This window comes from Contarinia nasturtii, unplaced genomic scaffold (genome assembly GCF_009176525.2).
Source record: "Contarinia nasturtii isolate CC-2019 unplaced genomic scaffold, AAFC_CNas_1.1 Cnas_scaffold_810, whole genome shotgun sequence".
Lineage (NCBI taxonomy): Eukaryota > Metazoa > Arthropoda > Insecta > Diptera > Cecidomyiidae > Contarinia > Contarinia nasturtii.
Window position 1 is genome coordinate 2,680,064 of NW_022198157.1, and position 20,906 is coordinate 2,700,969.

At 33.6% G+C, this 20,906-nt stretch overlaps 9 protein-coding genes across 14 annotated transcripts; 2 read left to right on the plus strand and 7 right to left on the minus strand.

Moving 5' to 3' along the window:
• Positions 1 to 1,675: 1,675 nt before the first annotated feature.
• On the minus strand, positions 1,676 to 3,833 carry LOC116341916 (aminoacylase-1-like). 4 transcript variants are annotated; one of them, XR_004201211.1, is made up of 7 exons: positions 3,653 to 3,833; positions 3,078 to 3,569; positions 2,593 to 3,013; positions 2,475 to 2,535; positions 2,226 to 2,414; positions 1,921 to 2,096; positions 1,676 to 1,854 (listed from the first exon to the last, which is right to left on the minus strand). XR_004201211.1 is itself a non-coding variant. In XM_031769321.1 (6 exons), exons 1-5 carry the CDS (start codon positions 3,747 to 3,749, stop codon positions 2,271 to 2,273), a joined length of 1,215 nt encoding a protein of 404 aa, XP_031625181.1. In that variant the 5' UTR covers positions 3,750 to 3,833; the 3' UTR covers positions 1,676 to 1,854; positions 2,226 to 2,270. The 4 variants fall into 4 exon arrangements, 1 of the variants encoding a protein (XP_031625181.1); XR_004201210.1 differs by having other exon boundaries at positions 1,921 to 2,172; XR_004201209.1 differs by having other exon boundaries at positions 1,921 to 2,414; positions 3,653 to 3,832.
• Positions 3,834 to 4,067: 234 nt separating this feature from the next.
• On the plus strand, positions 4,068 to 6,564 carry LOC116341918 (aminoacylase-1-like). The gene is made up of 6 exons (XM_031769325.1): positions 4,068 to 4,286; positions 4,405 to 4,749; positions 4,813 to 5,243; positions 5,295 to 5,431; positions 5,521 to 5,581; positions 5,681 to 6,564. The coding sequence occupies exons 1-6, from the start codon at positions 4,199 to 4,201 to the stop codon at positions 5,822 to 5,824; spliced, it is 1,206 nt and encodes a 401-aa protein (XP_031625185.1). The 5' UTR covers positions 4,068 to 4,198; the 3' UTR covers positions 5,825 to 6,564.
• A 12-nt stretch (positions 6,565 to 6,576) lies between these two features.
• Positions 6,577 to 8,495, plus strand: LOC116341917 (aminoacylase-1A-like). The gene is made up of 7 exons (XM_031769322.1): positions 6,577 to 6,687; positions 6,753 to 7,244; positions 7,332 to 7,385; positions 7,606 to 7,835; positions 7,908 to 8,050; positions 8,110 to 8,170; positions 8,228 to 8,495. The coding sequence occupies exons 1-7, from the start codon at positions 6,600 to 6,602 to the stop codon at positions 8,372 to 8,374; spliced, it is 1,215 nt and encodes a 404-aa protein (XP_031625182.1). The 5' UTR covers positions 6,577 to 6,599; the 3' UTR covers positions 8,375 to 8,495.
• LOC116341919 lies at positions 8,415 to 9,611 on the minus strand. Its single transcript, XM_031769326.1, has 2 exons — positions 9,489 to 9,611; positions 8,415 to 9,336 (listed from the first exon to the last, which is right to left on the minus strand). Exon 2 carries the CDS (start codon positions 9,135 to 9,137, stop codon positions 8,532 to 8,534), a length of 606 nt encoding a protein of 201 aa, XP_031625186.1. The 5' UTR covers positions 9,138 to 9,336; positions 9,489 to 9,611; the 3' UTR covers positions 8,415 to 8,531.
• A 474-nt stretch (positions 9,612 to 10,085) lies between these two features.
• LOC116342000 lies at positions 10,086 to 10,799 on the minus strand. The gene is made up of 2 exons (XM_031769459.1): positions 10,666 to 10,799; positions 10,086 to 10,577 (listed from the first exon to the last, which is right to left on the minus strand). The coding sequence occupies exons 1-2, from the start codon at positions 10,717 to 10,719 to the stop codon at positions 10,185 to 10,187; spliced, it is 447 nt and encodes a 148-aa protein (XP_031625319.1). The 5' UTR covers positions 10,720 to 10,799; the 3' UTR covers positions 10,086 to 10,184.
• Positions 10,800 to 10,930: 131 nt separating this feature from the next.
• LOC116341999 lies at positions 10,931 to 12,590 on the minus strand. Of its 2 annotated transcripts, XM_031769458.1 has the most exons (3): positions 12,479 to 12,590; positions 12,299 to 12,345; positions 10,931 to 12,253 (listed from the first exon to the last, which is right to left on the minus strand). In XM_031769458.1, the coding sequence occupies exons 1-3, from the start codon at positions 12,530 to 12,532 to the stop codon at positions 11,719 to 11,721; spliced, it is 636 nt and encodes a 211-aa protein (XP_031625318.1). In that variant the 5' UTR covers positions 12,533 to 12,590; the 3' UTR covers positions 10,931 to 11,718. The 2 variants fall into 2 exon arrangements, with proteins under 2 accessions (XP_031625318.1, XP_031625317.1); XM_031769457.1 differs by having other exon boundaries at positions 10,931 to 12,345.
• Positions 12,591 to 12,902: 312 nt separating this feature from the next.
• Positions 12,903 to 13,625, minus strand: LOC116342023. The gene is made up of 2 exons (XM_031769488.1): positions 13,518 to 13,625; positions 12,903 to 13,442 (listed from the first exon to the last, which is right to left on the minus strand). Exons 1-2 carry the CDS (start codon positions 13,569 to 13,571, stop codon positions 13,047 to 13,049), a joined length of 450 nt encoding a protein of 149 aa, XP_031625348.1. The 5' UTR covers positions 13,572 to 13,625; the 3' UTR covers positions 12,903 to 13,046.
• Positions 13,626 to 14,015: 390 nt separating this feature from the next.
• On the minus strand, positions 14,016 to 15,966 carry LOC116342108 (probable cytochrome P450 6d5). The gene is made up of 2 exons (XM_031769607.1): positions 14,773 to 15,966; positions 14,016 to 14,713 (listed from the first exon to the last, which is right to left on the minus strand). Exons 1-2 carry the CDS (start codon positions 15,887 to 15,889, stop codon positions 14,292 to 14,294), a joined length of 1,539 nt encoding a protein of 512 aa, XP_031625467.1. The 5' UTR covers positions 15,890 to 15,966; the 3' UTR covers positions 14,016 to 14,291.
• Positions 15,967 to 17,209: 1,243 nt separating this feature from the next.
• Positions 17,210 to 19,001, minus strand: LOC116341921 (probable cytochrome P450 6d5). 2 transcript variants are annotated; one of them, XM_031769329.1, is made up of 3 exons: positions 17,803 to 19,001; positions 17,479 to 17,727; positions 17,216 to 17,411 (listed from the first exon to the last, which is right to left on the minus strand). In XM_031769329.1, exons 1-3 carry the CDS (start codon positions 18,917 to 18,919, stop codon positions 17,329 to 17,331), a joined length of 1,449 nt encoding a protein of 482 aa, XP_031625189.1. In that variant the 5' UTR covers positions 18,920 to 19,001; the 3' UTR covers positions 17,216 to 17,328. The 2 variants fall into 2 exon arrangements, with proteins under 2 accessions (XP_031625188.1, XP_031625189.1); XM_031769328.1 differs by having other exon boundaries at positions 17,210 to 17,727.
• Positions 19,002 to 20,906: the final 1,905 nt, after the last annotated feature.

A 20,906-nucleotide genomic window follows, 5' to 3' on the forward strand; every position in this document is an offset into this window, starting at 1 on the left:
CTACATTATCTCAAGAAAGTGTGACACGTCCATCAACTAGCGGACTAGGAACAGTCATAGCGAGCTCAAAATCCATGGCAAGTACATCATCGCAAGGAATTTCCACCATACCAACACTAACAAGTGTCAATAAAACAAAATTGTCGTTCAAACCAAGTCCAAAATGCGTAGCAAGTACACCATTGCAAGAAACTCCGTCAATATCCACACCAAAAAGTGTGGCAAGTACGTCAACCATGAGAATAGTGCCTACGATCACATCAAGTATAAGAATAGTTCCTAAGATCAAATTAGCACCAATAAGTGTGGTGGGCACTAAAAGAAAATACGTAGAAACAAGCCCAAAATACATTGCAACAGATTTGAGCCGAAATGGTAAAGGAGGCGCCTCCACCCCTACATTACCTCAAGAAAGTGTGACATGTCCATCAACTAGCAGAGTAGGAACAGTCATAGCGAGCTCAAAATATGCTGCAAGTACATCAACGCAAGGAATTTTAACCAAACCACCACCAATAAGTAAGCCAAGTACATCATCTCAAAGAAAAGCATCAACTAAATCAACTCAAAAAACTTTGGACGCTGCGTCAAGTCCAAAGTGCGGGGCTGGTACATCAACTCAAAAAAGAGTGGCAAATACATCATCAAATAAGGGCATCATCAAAGCAAAAAAAGCAGAGGCAGAGCAAGACATTCCACGGGTCCCACTCATTCCATGCGACTATGATGCTCTTCGTGAATGTGTGTCACACTTTCCAAAAGATGAAAGTGGTTATACCATGCCACTTTTGTATCAGTCAAAAGCTGATATGGATTTGTTTTCATCAAAGTTCGATGAATTAGAATCAAAAAATAATCAAAAAGTGAAAAAGACTCGAGCTGTTCAAATTCCACCATATGCGATGATTTATCAAAGAATCAATGAATTAAAAAAAGGTCGAGCTGCTACACCTGTTAATCGTAACGACGATTTTATAGATAAAAATATCGCAAAGAAGGTAATGCGTCAAGAATATGAAAAATTACCTCGAGAAGTTCTTGAAAATTGTGAAAAGGCAAAAATTCGTACTGCCGATCTTCAACTGAAATATATATCGAAAATGTTGGCGGAGAAGCCAATAGATACCACGTATCACCCAAATAAAGCACGGGAGTTCATCAAGTGCGAAGGTGTTTCAGCGGAAAAAGCCGAGGCTCGCAAGATAAACAATCAAAAATCGAGGGAATCACGCATGAAAGCCAAGAAACGTCTTTTAATTTATAGAGGCTCCAATCTGTTTTTAAAAGAACAGATATCGGACATAATTTCACAATATACCATGTTGGAGGAAATGCTTAATAACGATGAAGATGACGGAAAATTGATGGAAATAATTAGTAAATCCCATGTTGAAGATAGATATGAACACGAATTTATGGGTAGTAATGACGATGGCACACAATTCGGCAGTTACCAACCGACCTCACAAAATGAAATATCTCCTGTAGAGATGGATAGTTCCGATGAAGAGTATTACAGAATGCCCTTGGAAGTTGTAATCAAACAAGAATGAAGCGTTCTTTTACGCAAAATTACTTTTTTTTGTAATCTTTATATTTCAAGCAATTCTTGAAAATCATTTTTTTAAATACAGTGATCACTTTTATATGATAAATAAAAAAAAAAAAACAAAAATTGAACAAAACTTTTTTTTATTAATTTTTTTGGAGTTGATATAAGAACAAACGAATACAAATATTCGAAGAAAAAAAAATCTTAAGTGTTATTGAAAATGCATTGTGTTTTTTCGGCTTCTCATTATCATCATCATTTTTTAATCTCTCTTCATCCCCCTTCTGACTACAATAATTTTTCTGTGAAAAAAAAAGTGGCAAAAGTAATAAGGAGGTAATAAAGTTCATGTGTAATTAGTTAATTACCGAAATATTCGGTTTGAAATGATACACTGAAGCAGTTTTCGGAATGCAGGTATAAGAAGAAAGTTTTAAAGAAGGAAAATAAAAAAGACTAAAAAGACAAAATTCCACTTGCCCTATGTATTTCAAAATAATTATTATTTTCATCTCGAACAATCAGGGAGAACATATTTGAGTATCTGGGAAGTCGAGAATATTTTTGCTTGAAATGTTAGAATGTTTTGAGAAGTGATTGACAAATCCAAAACAAAATCTCTGTAATTAAATTTGTAAATGGGACGTAAATAAAAACTAGAGTTTAGAGTTACCTCGAGACAAGTACCATTTTCGAATAATAGTTAATTAATTTTCCATTAAAGATTGGCGATTTCGATCAATAGTTTCTTATAAATTTCAATTCCATCGAGATAGGTGCTTGCTTTGATGAATTCATCATGTTCATGCAGTAATACTGGTGTGTGATTCATCGGAGAAAATCCAATTACTGGTATATCAACCTATCGAATAAATATGATCTATCATTTGTTCCACAAAAAAAATCATGTCAAATTGAATACCTCGCGTAAATGTCGGCTGTCCGTTGCGCCCGGGAAAATTTGTGGTTTAATTTTGAACTTTCTGCAAGAAAATAAAAATGAATGTAAGAATTGCTATTTATTTGATAAATGAACTCACAGATCATCCACGAGGACCTTCTTAAAAGTCATCCAATACATATTGTTTGCATCCAGTTTGGTCGGTTCGATGCGTTGTAATTTTTGAATAAATTCAACTTCAACGCCTTCACCAGCCTGTTTGCACCATTCAAAAATGTTTTGTTCGAATTGTTTCCAATCGATATCGACGGCCATTCTAATATCGACCGACATTTTTACTTCAGGCGGCACAACATTTTGCTGAATTCCACCGTTAATAGTTGTTATATTAACGGTGGTTACATCCCCAGCTGTAAATGTGGGATTGTTCTTTAGACGTTGCTCTTCAGTTTTTCGGAAATTCAAAAATTTCTCCATTAAAAATTGGATTTTTTCCATTGCCGTATTTTTATGGAACAAAGATGCATGTCCAGATGTTCCAGGGCACTTGATAAGTATTGCTTAAAGTAAATTACAAAAATGAACTCGGAAGAAGTACAAGGAAAAAAATTCTAATTTGTTTACCCCAAACATAACGTTCACCATAGAATATTGGAAACACTTCATCTGATGATGCGATCCCTTCATCCAATGAGAATCCAACATTCAATGCAGCAAAATCATGCGTTTTAACAAATTTCGCCATTCCACGATAACCTCCGGTCTCTTCATCAGGAGTATAGATGACATGAATTGTTCTTTTCAAGTGAATGCCGTTTTGTTTTAAGACTCGAATGGCGGCCAAGTATTGCATTCCAACGGATTTCATGTCTTGAGTGCCACGCGCAAAAATGCGACCTTCATCATCAATATCAGCACCAAACGGTGGATGAGTCCAGTATTTTTCGGTGACAGCAACAACATCCATGTGTGAATTCAACATGATTGCTGGCAATTCTGGCTGTGAGCCTTTCCATGTGATCACAACTACTGGATTTTGGTCATCAACCGGATAATAAATGGCGATCGGAAGATTTAAATTGGCCGCTTGTCGTTTCAAGAATCCAACACATGGTTCTGCAGCAATGAACACAATTCAAAATTAGATCATACTGTACCAATTTCATTTCACAAAATCTATAAATTAAATTGTAACTAACCATAGTTAACGTTTGGATGCACGCTTGGAATTCGTAAGTATTCTCGAAAAATTTTGATTTCATCATTTTCAGCCCAATCTTCTTTGTTGCAAGCCATTTCGTTGGATTTACTTGTGTTATTCAATCGCTATCTAAATGAATACTGTTCTATTAAGCGGCACACAATTAATCGTTAATCACTTTATAATATTATGACAATTTGCGCACGTTGTTATCTTTTCAATGGATAGAGAAATCTGTTTGACTTTATTGTTCACGTTCATGTTCAGAGATTGCCATACAAAAAAAAACCAAATGATTATGTCAACAATATGTGTTTAAGTCTGAATGTATTATTATCTCTCTGCTATGTTCGACGAAGACGCACCGCATTCAAACCGGATTTAATCAATTTAAATCGTCGATGGAAACGTACATATGAATGTTGTGATAAGCATACAGTCTAGAGTTGCATATTTTGTAAACACTGTTTAGTCGAGTCTTTGACGCCATTGCAATAACAAGAAATTGTTTGCTGTCGAACATTCAAGAGAAATTGTAATAATCATGTCGAATAAGTGGGAATCAAATCCGGAGATTCAGAGATTTCGCGATTATTTACGCATTCCAACCGTTCAACCGAATATAAACTACGGTACCAGACAGTTCTTTTCGTGAAATATTTATATAAAAATATTGCACCGTTTTAATATTTCGAGATCTTCAAAATTGTTATTCGAATTGATGGAATTTTCCATTTGCTTTGATTTCAGTCGAATGTATTGAGTTTCTGAAAAAGCAGGCAGATGAACTTAACCTGCCCATTGAGCTTCACTATCCATATGATGAGACAAAGCCGATCGCTGTCATAACATGGGAAGGAGCCGATCCATCATTACCATCGATCGTTTTGAATTCACACATGGATGTAGTGCCTGTATACGAAAATCTATGGACGCATCAACCATTTGCCGCTGAAATGGATGAAAATGGCAACATTTTTGCACGAGGCGCACAAGATATGAAGTCGGTTGGTATGCAATATTTGGGTGCGATCAAAAGATTACAAGATAAAGGTGTACGTTTGAAGCGTACATTTCATGTGATTTATGTACCAGGTAAAAATTCCATTAAAAACATTGTTATCAGTGTAAAAGAAATAATCGTTTCATTTCTATCAGACGAAGAAATTGGTGGTGATAAAGGAATGAGACTTTTTGTTAAAACTGAAGCGTTTCGTCGATTGAATGTTGGTTTTGCATTGGATGAAGGAATTGCATCACCGGATGAAGTGTTCCCAGTATTTTATGCCGAACGGAGTGTATGGAGAGTTGATTTTATTTGCCACGGCACAACTGGCCACGGATCATTGTTACTTGAAAACACAGCTGGTGAAAAAATGCGACATATTCTTGATAACATGATGGACTTTCGAGCTGAACAAGTGGAAATATTAAAAAATAATCCCGAATTTAGTATTGGCGACGTTACGACAGTAAATTTGACTATTTTACATGGAGGCGTTCAAAGTAATGTCGTTCCATCGTCGTTGACAGCTCTTTTTGATTGCCGTTTAGCCGTTGACGTCGATCATGATGCGTTTGAAGGAAAGGTAAATATAAATGATTATAGTCTAATATGGTGACTAATGTATGGTTTACAGCTTCGTACTTGGAGTGAACAAGCTGGTGGTGACATTGAGGTCAATTTCGTTCAAAAAAGACCGAAAATTCAACCCACTTGCATTGATAATAACAATCCGTTTTGGAAGGCTTTTCGTGAAACACTTGTTGATGATTTGTACGTATTCATGATAGATGTATAAATTATATTTATTACGAATTACTTGCATTTTGCAACTAACTTAGCGCTATCATTTAATTTAATAGGCACTTGAAAATCAAACCACTCGTGTTCCCCGGACGCACTGACAGCTGTTATATTCGCGAGGTAAACAGTGACTTCAAACTAATTTTTTTATCATCGTTTAAATTTACTCAGAATAAAACCCACATATGTTTAAATTGTCTGCCGTTTTTTTTTTATTAGGTCGGAATACCAGCACTTGGTTTCAGTCCATTGTCAAATACACCAGTATTGCTACACGATAACGATGAATACGTATCTGCTGATACATATCTAACTGGAATTTCAATTTATACCAAATTGATCGAGAAAATTGGCAATATTTGATAGTTTTGAATCGATCGAAAATCGATCATTCTTCAATGCATCACTTTTCGTCTAAACGTTTTCTTTATTATTATTATTGTTATTGAAACATCTATTTTTAATTAACCACATGATATCGTATTCTTGAGAAACATTTTATCTATTTTATGTCAAATTGATAAAGTTTTTTTTTCTTTGGGTCAAAAAGTTCCATTATGTATTTGAAAAAGATATCATTTTGACTAAAAACATTCTGTTATCTCTCTGATGAAAAATTTAAAATTCCCTTCCGAAAAAATCTTTGATTCTTGTATACGAAACAAATTATATTCATGCCAAGTTAATGTATTTTCATTTCAAATTTTGATTCAAGTCTAGTGAAAAATTATTTTGTTTTTTTACATATTTTTTCCCAAAATTCCATTTTATCTAGTATGAAACAAATTTCAATCAAAATTTTTGAGTATAAATAAATTAATTTGCATGTGGGTTGAATGCTAAAACAAACATTGTTCTCATCGTGGTCCTAAAATCTGGGTTTTATCTTGTAAAATAATTTCTTTAATGGTTTTGATGATAAATGACATTCTAAACACAATGTAAATTTACTTAACCGCAAAGATAACAAGTAGAAACACTATCATTTAAGATAATAATTTTCTCAAAGATTTTTTGGTAGAGCTTCGTTTATTTGAGACAATATCTAGTGTTGAAGTATCGGAGTACTGTCAATAAAGTGTTGCTGGAGTGAAAAAAAATAATTTTAATATTTTTTTACATAATTTTCTTTTCTAACATGTCGAATAATTGGCAGAATAACGAAGAAATAAAAATTCTTCAGGAGTATTTGCGAATTCCAAGCGTTCATCCAAACATTGACTATGGTAATATTGCATTATAACCATGATATGTAAATTTATACAAAAGAAAAATGTTGACGAATTTTCAGAACCTTGTGTGGAATTTCTTAAGCGTCAAGCGGAATCATTGAATCTGGTGTTTAATGTGTATCGTTTGTTCAATGAAACATCACCCATCGTTGTCATTAGTTGGATAGGTCGAAATCCAAATTTGCCTTCGATTATGTTGAATTCGCATATGGACGTAGTTCCTGTATTCGAAGAGTATTGGACCCATCCACCATTTGGTGCTGATATCGATGAAAATGGTCACATTTTCGCACGTGGTGCCCAAGACATGAAATCAATGGGCGTACTTTATTTGGCTACGATTAGGGCTTTGAAACGATCTGGCCAAACTCTGGAACGAACACTACATTTGACGTACGTTCCAGATGAGGAAACGGACGCATGGTTTGGCATGAAACAATTTGTACATCACGACGTGTTTAAATCATTAAATATTGGATTTGCTATTGATGAAGGATGTACCACAGAAAATGATACTTATCGCATTTACTACGGAGAACGGAGCAATTGGAGTATGTTGAGATTAAATTGTCACTAGAGAGTTGAACACTTTTTGAATTTATAAAAATTAAAATAATTCCACAAATGCTTCAAAACAGAAATCGTCTTCAAGTGTTCGGGACACACGGGTCACGGATCGATTTTATTCAAAGGTATTAAATCACACCATTGCTGCAAAGACACTTAGTTATTAGCGCCATCTAGTTCGTGCGAGAAAAAAATCTTCACATTTCACACACGTACTATTGAGTTACTTCACTATGCAATACAGTGAGGGCGCCAGTGATACGTGTTTTGCAGCAACCCAGTGTATTAAATACTAATATAATTATATTTTCTTTTACATTATTCTCCTAATTATTCTATTCAAAGACACACCTGGTGAGAAATTGTCATTTATTACGCAAAAAATGTACGAATTTCGAAAGACTCAAGTCGACAAATTGGAAAGTGATCCAACGCTCGAAGAAGGCGATGTATCGTGTGTGAACTTAACAATTTTGGACGGTGGTAAATTATTCAACGTCATACCGACATCGTTCTCGGCAACGTTTGATATACGATTGGTGCCAGACATGGATTTAAAGGCATTCGAAAAACAGGTTATTCACTTTATCATGTGGAACGGACTCGAATCTTCTAAAATCACCGTTTAAATCAATGGAAAATTTCAGTTGGTCGATTGGTGTAACGAGGCTGGCGGAGGTATTGAAATTGAATTTCTATACAGAGATGATAATTCTGCAAGCACTGTGACTCATTTGAATGAAACTAACAAATATTGGATGGCAATGAAAGAAGCATTAACCGACGATCTGTAACGACGATTTCTCTATTTTATTTTTGACGTTGCTAAATTTTTGTACTTTTCAATAGGAATGTCAAATTCAAAACCACTGTTATGCCGGGAAACACTGACATTTGGTTCGTGCGAAATGTAAGTAAAAAGAAACCAGTGTTGAGTTGATTTTAATTCAATAAAATTAATAATCAGGTTCAAATACCGGCGATTGGATTTACGCCATTTATTAATACACCAAACCGAGACCACGAAAACGATGAATTTTTACCGGTTGAACAATATTTGAATGGGATTCACGTATTTACAAAAATTTTGCAGCGCATGGCAAACATACCATGATAGTGATCAAAAAAATGCATGTAAAAAAACGGCGAACAAATGAAGGAAAAAAGATTTCAATTCAGTTTATTATAAGCAAATATTAAACAATTTTCAAAACATCAATTCAATCCAATCTGTATTCCACTGTGTTTAATTATTTCTAAAAAAATATCTATTAATTTTTAATAAAACTTTGAATTGGAAAGTCAGTTATGGTTGCAGCCAATTTAACTCTTTGATTGTCATAATCATTCAAAATAGTACATATTTCATTGAGAACCGTTTTTAATGCATCTTGTTTTTGTAACAGACTCGAAACGACGTAACGAAGCGAATTCAGGCTACCGCATTGTCTGATATTTTGTACAGCAGCTATGCGCAAATATTCATTTCTGATGGTGACTGCTGCTGGCACTTTATCTGTCAACTTATTTATTACTTGATTATAAGTGTTTTGCATCGATGTTAAATGATTTCCGATTTTTTTGAGATGTTTTGCATCAATTTTTTTACCATCAAATTGTGCAAGTGCTCCTTCGAATCCATTTATATCTTTGATCTTTGGTTCGGTTATAACAAATTTATAAACCTTATTGGTATATTTGTCAATTAAACTGCGTTCACTAACAAGATGGTCGATTTCTGCATTTGTTTCCTTGCGAATGTCATCCTTTGCTGGGCCAAGCATTTTCTTAAGCACAAATTCTACGTTGCCGATATGATTAGTCATTAAATTTACCCAATCCTTTGGTCGGGAATTACTGTTACGAATTTCGTTCATGACGGGTTGACCATTATTGAAATCAACATCTAACCATTCCGATGACTCAGCTGTTGATAGAACATCTTTTTGAATTTTTATAACCGATTTAAAACTATCCAGCAAATCTTTGTTTTTAGTTTTTTTTGCTTAATTTATTCAGCAATGTTGTGTATGCTGGCGCATTTGGATCATTTTGATTACCGCTGACAAATGTGAGCTGAAATAAAAAAAGTACATACACTGGCTTTAAGTCTATTCGAGGAGAATATTCGTTTTTGGAGATGCGGTTCGGATGAACAGTAAAGATTAACGTATGAATAATTTTAATAAATCAAACTTTTCAAATAGACGTTTCATAAAAAATATTACCTGGTTTAATAAAGATAATGACAATAATGTCAAAAATAAAAGTAGCTTCATTTTGTGAGTTGGAAATAAGATCACTTCTAGACCAGGATAGATAGAAACTAAAACACGTCGATTATTTATGAAGCTTTTATATGGAAATTTGTACAGGTTTATTACCAACGCGAACAATGTAATATTGTTTACACAACGCATTTTTGAAACTACGCTGTCAATCGATCATGGTGGGAGACGTTGATCGTGAAAGGATGTCTATAATATAGGGAAATGTTTTTTGGAAATATCATTTAACAAAGCGAATTACGCAATATATACCTTCTTTGGCAATTATCAAATTAACATGACTTTGTTTTTTCACATCTTGGATCACTAAAATACTACTGACCTATTTTTAGTACGTAATTTAAATACGACAGTTGTTATTGTATGACAGCTAGATGAAGGAATAATATTCGAAGATTCTCACAATTATAACAGCAGTATTCTTTTTCAAAAATCTATCAAGTATATACATATGACTCATATGAATTTGTTGGTATGTGAAAAACAATAAATTCCATTTGATACTTCACGAAATAAAGCAATGAATTTGAGCCGATATTTAATTGTGTAAATTAAATGATATTATTTTATTTTGAATTTTTTTTACATGATGACAATTTTTGAGATTGGATTATTTAGGCATGACCATTATAGTCATCACTCTTCTTGTGCAGAAAAGTATGATTGAGTTGATCCAAAACTTGGTACTGACGACAAATGCGTTCGACCAGATTCAAATTCGTCATTTCTGCTAGTAGGTGTAGAGAAAGCTGATTGAAAAGATGCATCCGATCCCGATAGTGAAGATAAACGTGAGCGAGGCGTCCCAAATTCATCTGCCAACTCGTTTTGTGGGCCAGATTTAGAGTTTCGAACTATTTGTGATACAGCTGGCAATCCCAAAGGCCATCCGTCTTTATCAACATCTGGTGGATTTGGTTTGCGAAATGAGGATGGTTCAGCCAAAATTTGACCAAATGTCTTCGGCGGTCTCGGTGGTTTTCCACTCTTTTTCGGTGAACCACCAGCATTCACATTTGTAACAAAGATCTAGGGAAAAAGTTGTAAATTAAAAAAGTTTCTTCGCTTCTTGTGAATAAACAATATGAAAAAGTGTTATTTTATACATCAACTTTACCTGGCATATTACAAACCAAACCAGGAAAAATGCAAACAATTTTTGATCGAACATCGTTTTGTCCAAAGTCTGTTTCAAAGTACATTGAATTGAAGCACCTTTCACAATAAATTTCTTTTCAAGTGTCGTGTGTCGTCTGATGTTTTCTTTTATACACAAACTTTTACAAAAACACAAAACATTTTCAATCAATTTGGAAGACGGAATTTATTTATTCAAAAATACAAATAAAAAATTATTTATGTTACAATTCAGATGACATCAATTGAACTTGTGGCATTTATTTGAACACTGACAGCTAAGCTATCGTTGGTACATAAAATATATAGTTTTTATTTTGATTTTTTTGTGCTGAAAATTTTCATATTGTTCAAAGTGAGAGAGGCAACGCGATATTAAGAATTATTATTCTTGCAAGTGTCTGATTGTTTCAAATGTGATAATGTATATGGCTGTATTGCGTCACACTGAGAACTTTCAAACAATTGTTTTTTTTATACTTAAATATTATGAAAAAAAAATTGCTACGACATCAACAAAACAAAACGAACGAGTTCAAATTCAATGATTTTCAACACAAACTGTTGTTAAAGATTGCAGATGCCAATGCTCAAATGAAATCTATATTCATTAAAAGTCTGAACTCTTTCGAAGGAAACTATAGTAATCAGTGAAATGTTAACGTGTCAACAACTTTTTCACTACAAAAAAATATAAAATTTGAAGATTTTGTGAAAGTTTTGAATATTATGAATCGAAATATCTTCGCACTTATTTTCATTGGTGTCATATTTTGTGAGGTAATTGAATTTGTTTCATAAATTATGGACAGGTTTTTATTTTTTCCTACTTTTTTCTTCCAGAGAATTATCTTCAATTTCAGGTATTTCAATATTTGTCATCTTAATACGTAATGAAATTCAATAAATAAAGTTTTACAAAAAAAATGTAATTTGTAATAATTGCAAAGAATTTTGTTATGATGAAAAAAGCGAAAAAATTTGTTGAAATGCAATACTTTATTTTTCGAGTGTTGACGGAATTTGTTTTGAATTATTTATGACCATTATTGTCATCACAATCACACTCTGGTGCTGAAAAGTATGATTGAGTTGATGCTGATCCAAAACTTGGTGTAGAGAGGTCTGATGGCACGGTCCGAAAGGATGTTTCTGACCCGGATCTTGGTAGAGAAGATAAATGCGTGCGAGCAGATGCAAACTCGTCTGAGAGCTCAGATTGTGTCAATGAATGATGAGATCTAGACCTCGCGATATGTGATAAAGATGGCAACCCCAAAGGCCATCCAAATGAATCGTTTATTTGTGAATCTTCAGTTGGACTTGGCCTATGGAATGAGTCACCGGTTTCAGTCAAAATATCGCCAAATGTTTTAATCGGTTTCGATGGAACAAAAGAAGAGGATTTGTGAAATGATGACGGTTCGGCTAAAGTTTCTCCAAATGTTTTTTTCGGTCTTAGTTCGAAGGAAACCGGTTTTCTAAACGAAGACGGTTCGGCTGAAATGTCACCAAATTTTTTTCTTGGTTTTATTGGGTCAAAAGAAGCCGGCTTTTTAAACGATGAAGGTTCGGCCAAAAAATCACCAAATGTCTTTTTTTGCTTTTGTTTCCCCTTCTCATCTTTCGTTACGGCCCCATTGACACTCATAACAAATATCTGTGCATAAATTCGAATTAAATGTTATAATATTGCATGCAAATAATATCAATGCACCAAAGAATGAAAGTTTCCTCAACTTCGTACATGAATAAACACTAGTAAATATTCTAGTGTGTTCCATAAACTTTACCTCATATATTATGAACGTAACCAGGAAAAATGGCAACAATTTTTGATGAAACATCGTTCTTTCGCGAATACGCTTTCTAATTTCCGAATCGAATCACTTTTAATAGTTCAAAATTGAATAATAACATGGGTAGTCTGTTGGAGCATTTTATATACAATCCTCACAAGACAATACACAAGAAAGCACGGAATTTTTTCCATTATATTTGCAAAATATAATTATTTGTATAAAAATTATTTATTTCCCATCGTTCCAATTCAATATACAGTATTCATATTGTTGTCGAAAGATAAAAACAGTTGAATATGTGTACTATTTATGAAGTCATTTAATTACGTGAAATGAGTCATAAATTTATACCCATACTTTCACTAGAAAGAAAGAAGTACCGATTATGGCCGACACAAAAAAAAAATGAAAAATCTATGAATCAGAAAGCAGCAATAATAGATCGATTTAACTAAAACTGAACATTTTCGTCAATCAATTTATCAAATAAAATATTTTATTTTGGAAAATTGATGAGTGTTTTGAGTTTCTAAATGTTTGCATTAAGAATTGTTATTATTTAGGCGTGATCTTCTTTCCTATCGCAGTCTGAAACTGAAAAATACCGAGAAGATGATCCAAAACTTGGTAACGAAGACAAACGTGAACGAGCCGATGCGAATTCGTCATTTCTGCTAGATGAACTGGAAAAATCCGATTGAGAGTTTGTATCGTGCCCTGTAGTTGGATTTGGTTTATGAAATGAAGAAGGCTCAGCCAAAATTTCGGCAAAAGTTTTTGTCGCTTTCGGTGGAACAAAGGAAGATGGTTTACGAAATGACCACGGTTCATTCAAAATTTGTCCAAGTGTTTTTGGCTGCTTGGCTATTGCTTGAGAAGTTTTTTGTTGTGGTAATTGAATACGTTTGCCTTTTTTTGATGGATTTTCTACAGCATTGACATTCGCATTGAATATCTATAAAAAAATCAATAATGGTAGATAAATATTTTCAAAAATTGTCTTCTTTCAGAATCCGCACATCAACTTTACCTCACATATTAAGAAACAAACCACAAAAAATGTGAACAATTTTTGATCGAACATCGTTGTTTTCCGGAGTCTATTTGATATTTGACTAAACAGAAGAAGCACAATAAGAAAATTAATTAAAAACAATTTGACATGGACTCTTTTATACATGAAAGAATGGTTACGAAAACATTGAATTAAATTTACAAAATACGAATTATTAATTTTAATTATTTATTTCATTCCATCGATTTACATAAAAGTTGTTTACGAAAGATGAAACTATTTGAATTTTAAATTCAAGTGATGCGAAGACGTCATCTTTATTTAAGATGAAACATAAGTCTACGGCGAATAATATTCGAAGTGTATTCATCGTGTTTTGTTTCACATTTACATTATTAACAGTCACCGCACCATGTTAACACAATTGATGTTAAACAAAAATTTTACCGTCACTGGATAATATTATTGAGTGTATTAAATTTTCACTCAAACCTAGACTCAAACACAAAATGATTGGCGCATTTAAAACTTCTGATTTTATTTGCAATGAAATACAGAAAATTGAATATCAAACTTAATGAGTTAAATGTAGTTTCAAAGAGGTCTTCGAAAACGCATTATAAATCATTCGAAAAGTAATTGACTAAATCAACATTTACAAGTATCTTCTCTACTCTACTTTTGAACCTAGTAATTTTTGTGAATCCATTTTTTAAAGGTGAAAAAGGTGCTATACCCCAATTTAAATGTTTACTTACAACATTACATTTCATCTATTTTGATGCACTCTCATCGCCTAAGCACTTTGAATTTCAAACCATTCAAAGGCAAAATAACGGTAGACCTTGGATTTAGTTTAAGCTCAGTATTTTTATGTTGATCGTCCAATTCGAATCTAAATTTTCGCATCAACAAAACGATTGCGAGTTTCGATTGCAATTTTCCCAATCGCAATCCCAAACAATTACGCGGCCCTTCTCCAAAAATAAAATTCGGACTCTCTTCGAAGTTCTTCGCTGTTTGTGCATCACTATATCTCTCTGGTTTGAATTTTTTCGGTTCGTCATAATACTTTTCATCGTATTGCAGTCCAGTGGCCGAAAATAAAATGGGTGTTCCTTCTTCAATGATCATCTTTGTTCCAGGGATTTGGTAATTGTTTGAACATTTTCTACTGCCAATAGGAAACGGTGGATGCAATCTCAGTGATTCTGTGAAAATAGATTAGATTACTTGTCATATAAGTATATATGCATGTTAAAAACGTTACCATTTAGACAAAGGTCCATATATTTCATATCAGCAACTGAATCGTATGTAAATTTTCCATCGTATTTTTCAAGGCTCTCAATAATTTCTTCATACACCTTTTGCTGAATTTCCGGGTTTTTGGCCAATTCGTATAACGCAAATGACATCGTTGATGATGACGATTCAAAGCCTCCAACAAAGAAAAGAAATGCTTGCGCTGCAATTTCTTCTAGTGTAAGTGCTTTTTCGTCAGAATTCGATTTTGCCGACCAATCATCATCATTCTCGTTAACTTTTCCAGTATTTCGTAGTTGCATCAACAATTGGAAGAAATCTTTACGAATCAAATTATTCTTTTCACGATATTCTGCATTTTGTCGTACCGTTTCGATCATAAAATCACCAACCTCTTTGTCAACAAATCTCAAGCCCAACAAATTTGAAAGTTTTGGCATCATAACATTGATATTAGCTCGTGTTATATTTTTCACCGTTGGTTCGAAAAATCGTTGGCCATATTTACGAAATTCACAATCAGGATTTTTGATACAGTCAATGTCTATGCCAAAAGCAACCGACGCAATAACGTTTGTCGCAAATTGAGCAAATACTTCACGCATTTCCACTGATTTGCCAGTATTTGCAAAACGATCAATGTGCTCATCTAATGAATTTCCACAATTTACAATCGTATCAAACATTGTCTTTAATTTACCCGATGAAAATGCGGGCGAAAATTGTGTGCGTGCTCGTTTCCATTTATCACCTTTTTGCAATAAAATATTATCGGCCATTGGATCAGACGCCGCACTATTAGCGAATATTCGATGATCGAAATTCTGGAAACTTTTTATGCACATATCTTTAATGATCTTGGGATCACGAACTAAGAGGGCCGGTTGTAATGACAAATATAATCCAATGAATGGTTCAGTTGTACTATTGTATAAATCTTCAAGATCTTCGCCAAATGCTCTCATTTGAAGGATGGAGCCGGCGAAATTTCCGAATGGAAATGTGGGTGATTTGAAATGAACTCCTTTACGCTTCCAATACGAATATGCATTTTTCACGTATAAAAATGCAGTCACAATTAAAGTGACCAAGAGCGATATTGCGATTAATATTGATAACATTTTTAATTTGTCAAAATTCAATTTCTTCTTTTCAATTCCGCTTTTATTGCAAATTGTTTGTAGTCTTTCATAGCTTAACTGAGCGATGGCGTGTGATTTCTGTTGTATTTATTGAATTTTGTTCCTTTTCAAGCAACATGTTGATAAAAATCAAAATTTGAGTGTTTTTTTATAGTGAGTTTTGAGTGGTTCTATTACATTTGAAGTGCTGATAGCTTAAAATATAGCTGATAAAAGCTATTGACAATAACAACAGAAAAACTCACTCAAAACAGTTTCAGTATATCATCGTGACCAGCATAAAATGACTGTTGACTTTTTTAAGTCATTGGAAAGTTCGGTCGTGGTACAGATAACATCAACTGAATTTACAAATACTTTGGTGTTGATACATGTTTATCAGTAAAAATCATATCTAGGGGATCCGAACTTGAAAAAGAAATTTAAATGAATACAGTTTTGTATGAACTGAGCAGTGAGCATATGACGACGAATATTTCACAATTTTCTAAAAAAAATCAGGCAAAAAAAGTTATATTTCTTTTACTAAAAATTAATTTGGGTAGAGAACTTCAAAAGTGTATAACTAATATTCCAAGACTATATAATTTGACATTGAACCTTGTCAAAATGAAACGGTGTCATCACATTGCAGCATATTTACAATCGCGAATATTTACAGTAAACTAAGTTATTGTTCACTAGCGAAAATGTGTGAATATTCGCGAATATGCGTGGTCAACTGCAAATAAAAAATACTTCTAAGCCCCCAGTACCAAATAATATATTTTTTTGTTAACAGAATACACAAAATAATTATATAAGTTCTATAGTGGTTGTTTTGGCGCAAATAAAACGGGTTATCAATGATCGAAAACCCGTTCTATAAAATCAAAAAAATGACTCTTGTTTTTTTCTATGCGAGTCACTATGACTGGCATAAAATTTTGGTAAATCATGAACATTGAAGCGTTCAAAAATTTAACTCTTGATATTGACGCGGGTTTGCGTAAGATTGAAAGTGACTCAAAAAAAACACTCCAATCAAAAGGATGTATGTATCATTCGAATGTTATATTTAATTGCATATTGAAATGATGTGATTTGGTGTGTATTAATCTAATCAGGACATAGTAATGAGAACTGCAGCTCTATTATTGTCAAAAAACACATACAATGGATTACTGCACATTAAAAAATGCTTGTTTTTACAATATTTTTCTGCTTTCAACTAACACTTTGTCATTGTTACTTTTTACAAAAAATCAGCAATCGAACGTAGATTTGCTCAAAATTTATGCATCAATTGAAACAAAACAGTTTGAGTAGTATATCATGATTTTTATTAAATAATTTTGAATTGGATATAAAAAGAATTTTGATTCTATATTTCTAATGATCAATGGTCCCAGATGATCATCGAACGAATACTTTAAAATTCAAGCCATTAATAGGGAACAGCGCAGAAGCTTTTGGGTCTGATTTAACCTCAGTATTTTTATGTTGATCAGCCAGTTCAAATCTGAATTTTTGCAATAGCAAAACAATCGTTAGTTTTGATGACAATTTTGCCAAACGCATTCCTATACAATTACGTGTCCCTTCTCCAAAAGCAAAACCGGGCATCGATTCGAAATTCTTTGTTGTTTGTGCATCACTGTATCTCTCTGGTTTGAATTTAGTTGGTTCATCATAGTATTTTTCATCATATTGCAGTCCGGTGGCAGAGAAGTAGATTTGCGTACCCTCTTCAATAATCACATTTGTTCCAGGGATTTGATAATTTTTTGAACATGTTCTAGTGCCAACAGGAAATGGTGGATACATTCTCATTGATTCTGTGAAAATGAATAATTCATTAGAATACTTTTACACGGATGTATACAAGAGGTGTATTGTGTGAAACAACTTACCATTGAGACAACATTCCAAAAATTTCATCTCAGCAAGTGAATCGTATGTTAGTTTTCCATCGAGATTTTGAAGAACGTCAGCAATTTCCTCATATACTTTTTGTTGAACCTCTGCATGCTTGGCCAACTCGAATAACGCAAATGCCATTGAAGTCGCTGAACTGTCATGCCCTCCGACTAGGAATAAAAATGTGTGCGCGGCAATTTCCTCTAGTGTTATTGCTTTTTCGCTAGAATTTGATTTGGCCGACCAATCGTCATCATCATCGTTAACTTTTCCAGTATTTCGTAATTGCATCAACAATTGGAACAAATCCTTACAAATCACATTATTCTTTTCACGATATTCTGCATTTTGCCGTACCGTTTCGATCATAAAATCACCAACCTCTTTGTCAACAAATCTCAAGCCCAACAAATTTGAAAGTTTTGGCATCATAATATTGAAATTAGCTCGTGTTATATTTTTCACCGTTGGTTCAAAGAGTCGCTTGGCATATCTTCGGAATTCACCATTGGGATCCTTTATACAGTTAACCTCTAAGCCAAACGCAACTGATGCAATAACGTTTGTCGTATATTGACCAAATAATTCAAACATTTCCAATGATTTGTCAGTATTTGCGAAACAATTGATGTGTTCTTCTAATGCATTTACACAATTTACGATCGTATTAAACATTCCCTTTAATTTACCCGATGAAAATGCGGGCGAAAATTGTGTACGTACTTGTTTCCATTTATCACCTTTTTGCAATAAAATATTATCGGCCATTGGATCAGATTCCACATTTGTATCGAATACTCGATGGTCGAAATTTTGAAAACTTTTAATGCACATATCTTTAATGATCTTGGGATCACGAACTAAAAGGCCCGGTTGTAATGACATATACATTCCAATGAATGGTTCAGTTGTACTATTGTATAGCTCCCTGAGTTCTTCGGCGAATGGTTTCCGTTGCAAAAGTGAGCCTTGAAAATTTCCAAATGGAAATGACGGAGTTTTGAAAGGAATCCCCTTACGCTTCCAATACGTAAATACATGTTTCACGTATAAAAATGCAGTCACGATTAAAGTGGCCAAGAGCGATATTGCGATTAATATTGACGACATTTTTAATTTGCCAAAGTTTACTATTTCTTCTTTTCAATTTCACTTCTGCTAGAAACAGTATTACTATCACATTCAGTTTGAAACTGACCGATGGCGTGTGTTTGCTGTGGTATTTATTGTTTCTTTTCTAGCAATAGCAATCAATGAGTGATAACGGTTGAGTGTTTTCTTCCTATCATTAACCAATCGACAAACTTTAGTATTCGTTTCTAACTCAAAAATGTACAGTGCCGTCAGAAAGTTTGAACTCACTGCATGACATTCGTACAAATTGACGTTTTTTTAGGATTTGGAAAATATATGGAAACATTTTCAGAAATCAATAATAATTGGTGTTTTGTTTGTTTACCTTATGACGAACATAGAAAACCGAATCTAAAATATTGGTTTTGCGATACAAATCATATTCAACACAATGTTCATACAGAAGTCACACAAAATTTGAATTTTTGTATGGAATCCATGGAGGTGAAATTTTGCACAGGTTATTATTTTTACCAAAAATTAGCATTTTGAAGGTTTGAAGAAATTTCAGTGAAAAAAATTAGCGGTACCTCTCATACAAAATTTTCGTTTTTGAACCAAAAATCGTCGTTTTCAAATCGTCGGGAATTCAAATTCACACCAAAAGCTATGTGATAAATGCAACGTGGATCACAGTGCGGAAAAGTTCATCTTACGGATGGAAGACATTTTATTTCATGCAGCTATTTATTTATTTATTACAAGACCTACACACAAAAAATAAAAATAGTAGATTTTTTAGGTTATGTGGTAGGCACATAGTTTTTCCACACAACAAGTAAAATCTACCACAAAGTGTCGCATCTATAAACTGTCAAATTTACAAATAACAATGTATGGGACACTTTATTAATACAAATACATGTTTTTTCAGAGTATTGCTCAGCGCTGCTGCCATCCACAGAATATTAAAATATCTTGCTGAGAATGCGTCGTCCGTCGCATGCGAACGTACGTAGCAGTTTATACATCACAGCGAACAAGAATGAATCCATTGTTCTCTTCACGATTAGGTGACTCAAAACATTCAAACGATTGAATAGAGAACAATGCATGTATTGTTGTTCGCTGTGATGTATAAACTGCTACGTACCTTCGCATGCGACGGACGACGCATTCTCAGCAAGATATTTTAATATGCTCTGGATGGCAGCAGCGCTGAACAATACTCTGTGTTTTTTTTTTGTGTGTACATTTACACCAATATGTGCATACAGCGAGCTATGAGCATGGTGTTCATGAAGAGATTTTAATCCGAAATTGGGTCCGAAAAACCATCGCAAAACCGGCCTGACTCAGGAGAATTACATAGAAATGAAAAAATGGGATCGATCAACTCCGTTGCAATATCACGTTTTTGCTTGATGTATAATCAAGCTTTAGAATCGTTTTCGGTTTGTTTGTTTGTTTGTTTGTACCACGCATAACTCAAGTAAGGTATCAGCTAACTTGAAACCTATTTTTCCAGATTCCCGAGCCCAATCCACGTAAACTATATTTTTCTTTTTGGAAAATTCGTCCAGGAAAATTATTTTTCTTGTAAATGAGTTTTTTCCTAAGAATTTGTATAGAAACTTCAAGACAACTTGATTTGTACGTTGTAACTCGAGTTCAAATTCTACGATTTTGATTAAAATCGCTCAGTTTGTAGGTCTTCAGATGCCCTTTCGAAAAAACACAGACAGAATACTCGATCGACCTTGTGAATAGTAGCTCTAGTACAGCGAACTATCACATTTCTGTGTATTTTCATTATACCTTGAGTCTAGGGGGAAAGAACAAGCCAAAAAGCTAAAAAAATACGATTCAATACACAAAATAAATGTCAATACGTGTAAATACGTGTAAATACTTGTCAATACTGGAAATGAATGTAAATACCGGTAAATACGCGTAAATAAAAACTTCGTCAATCGCTAATGTCAAACTGTCTTATCGACTGAATTATTCATACAAAAAACTC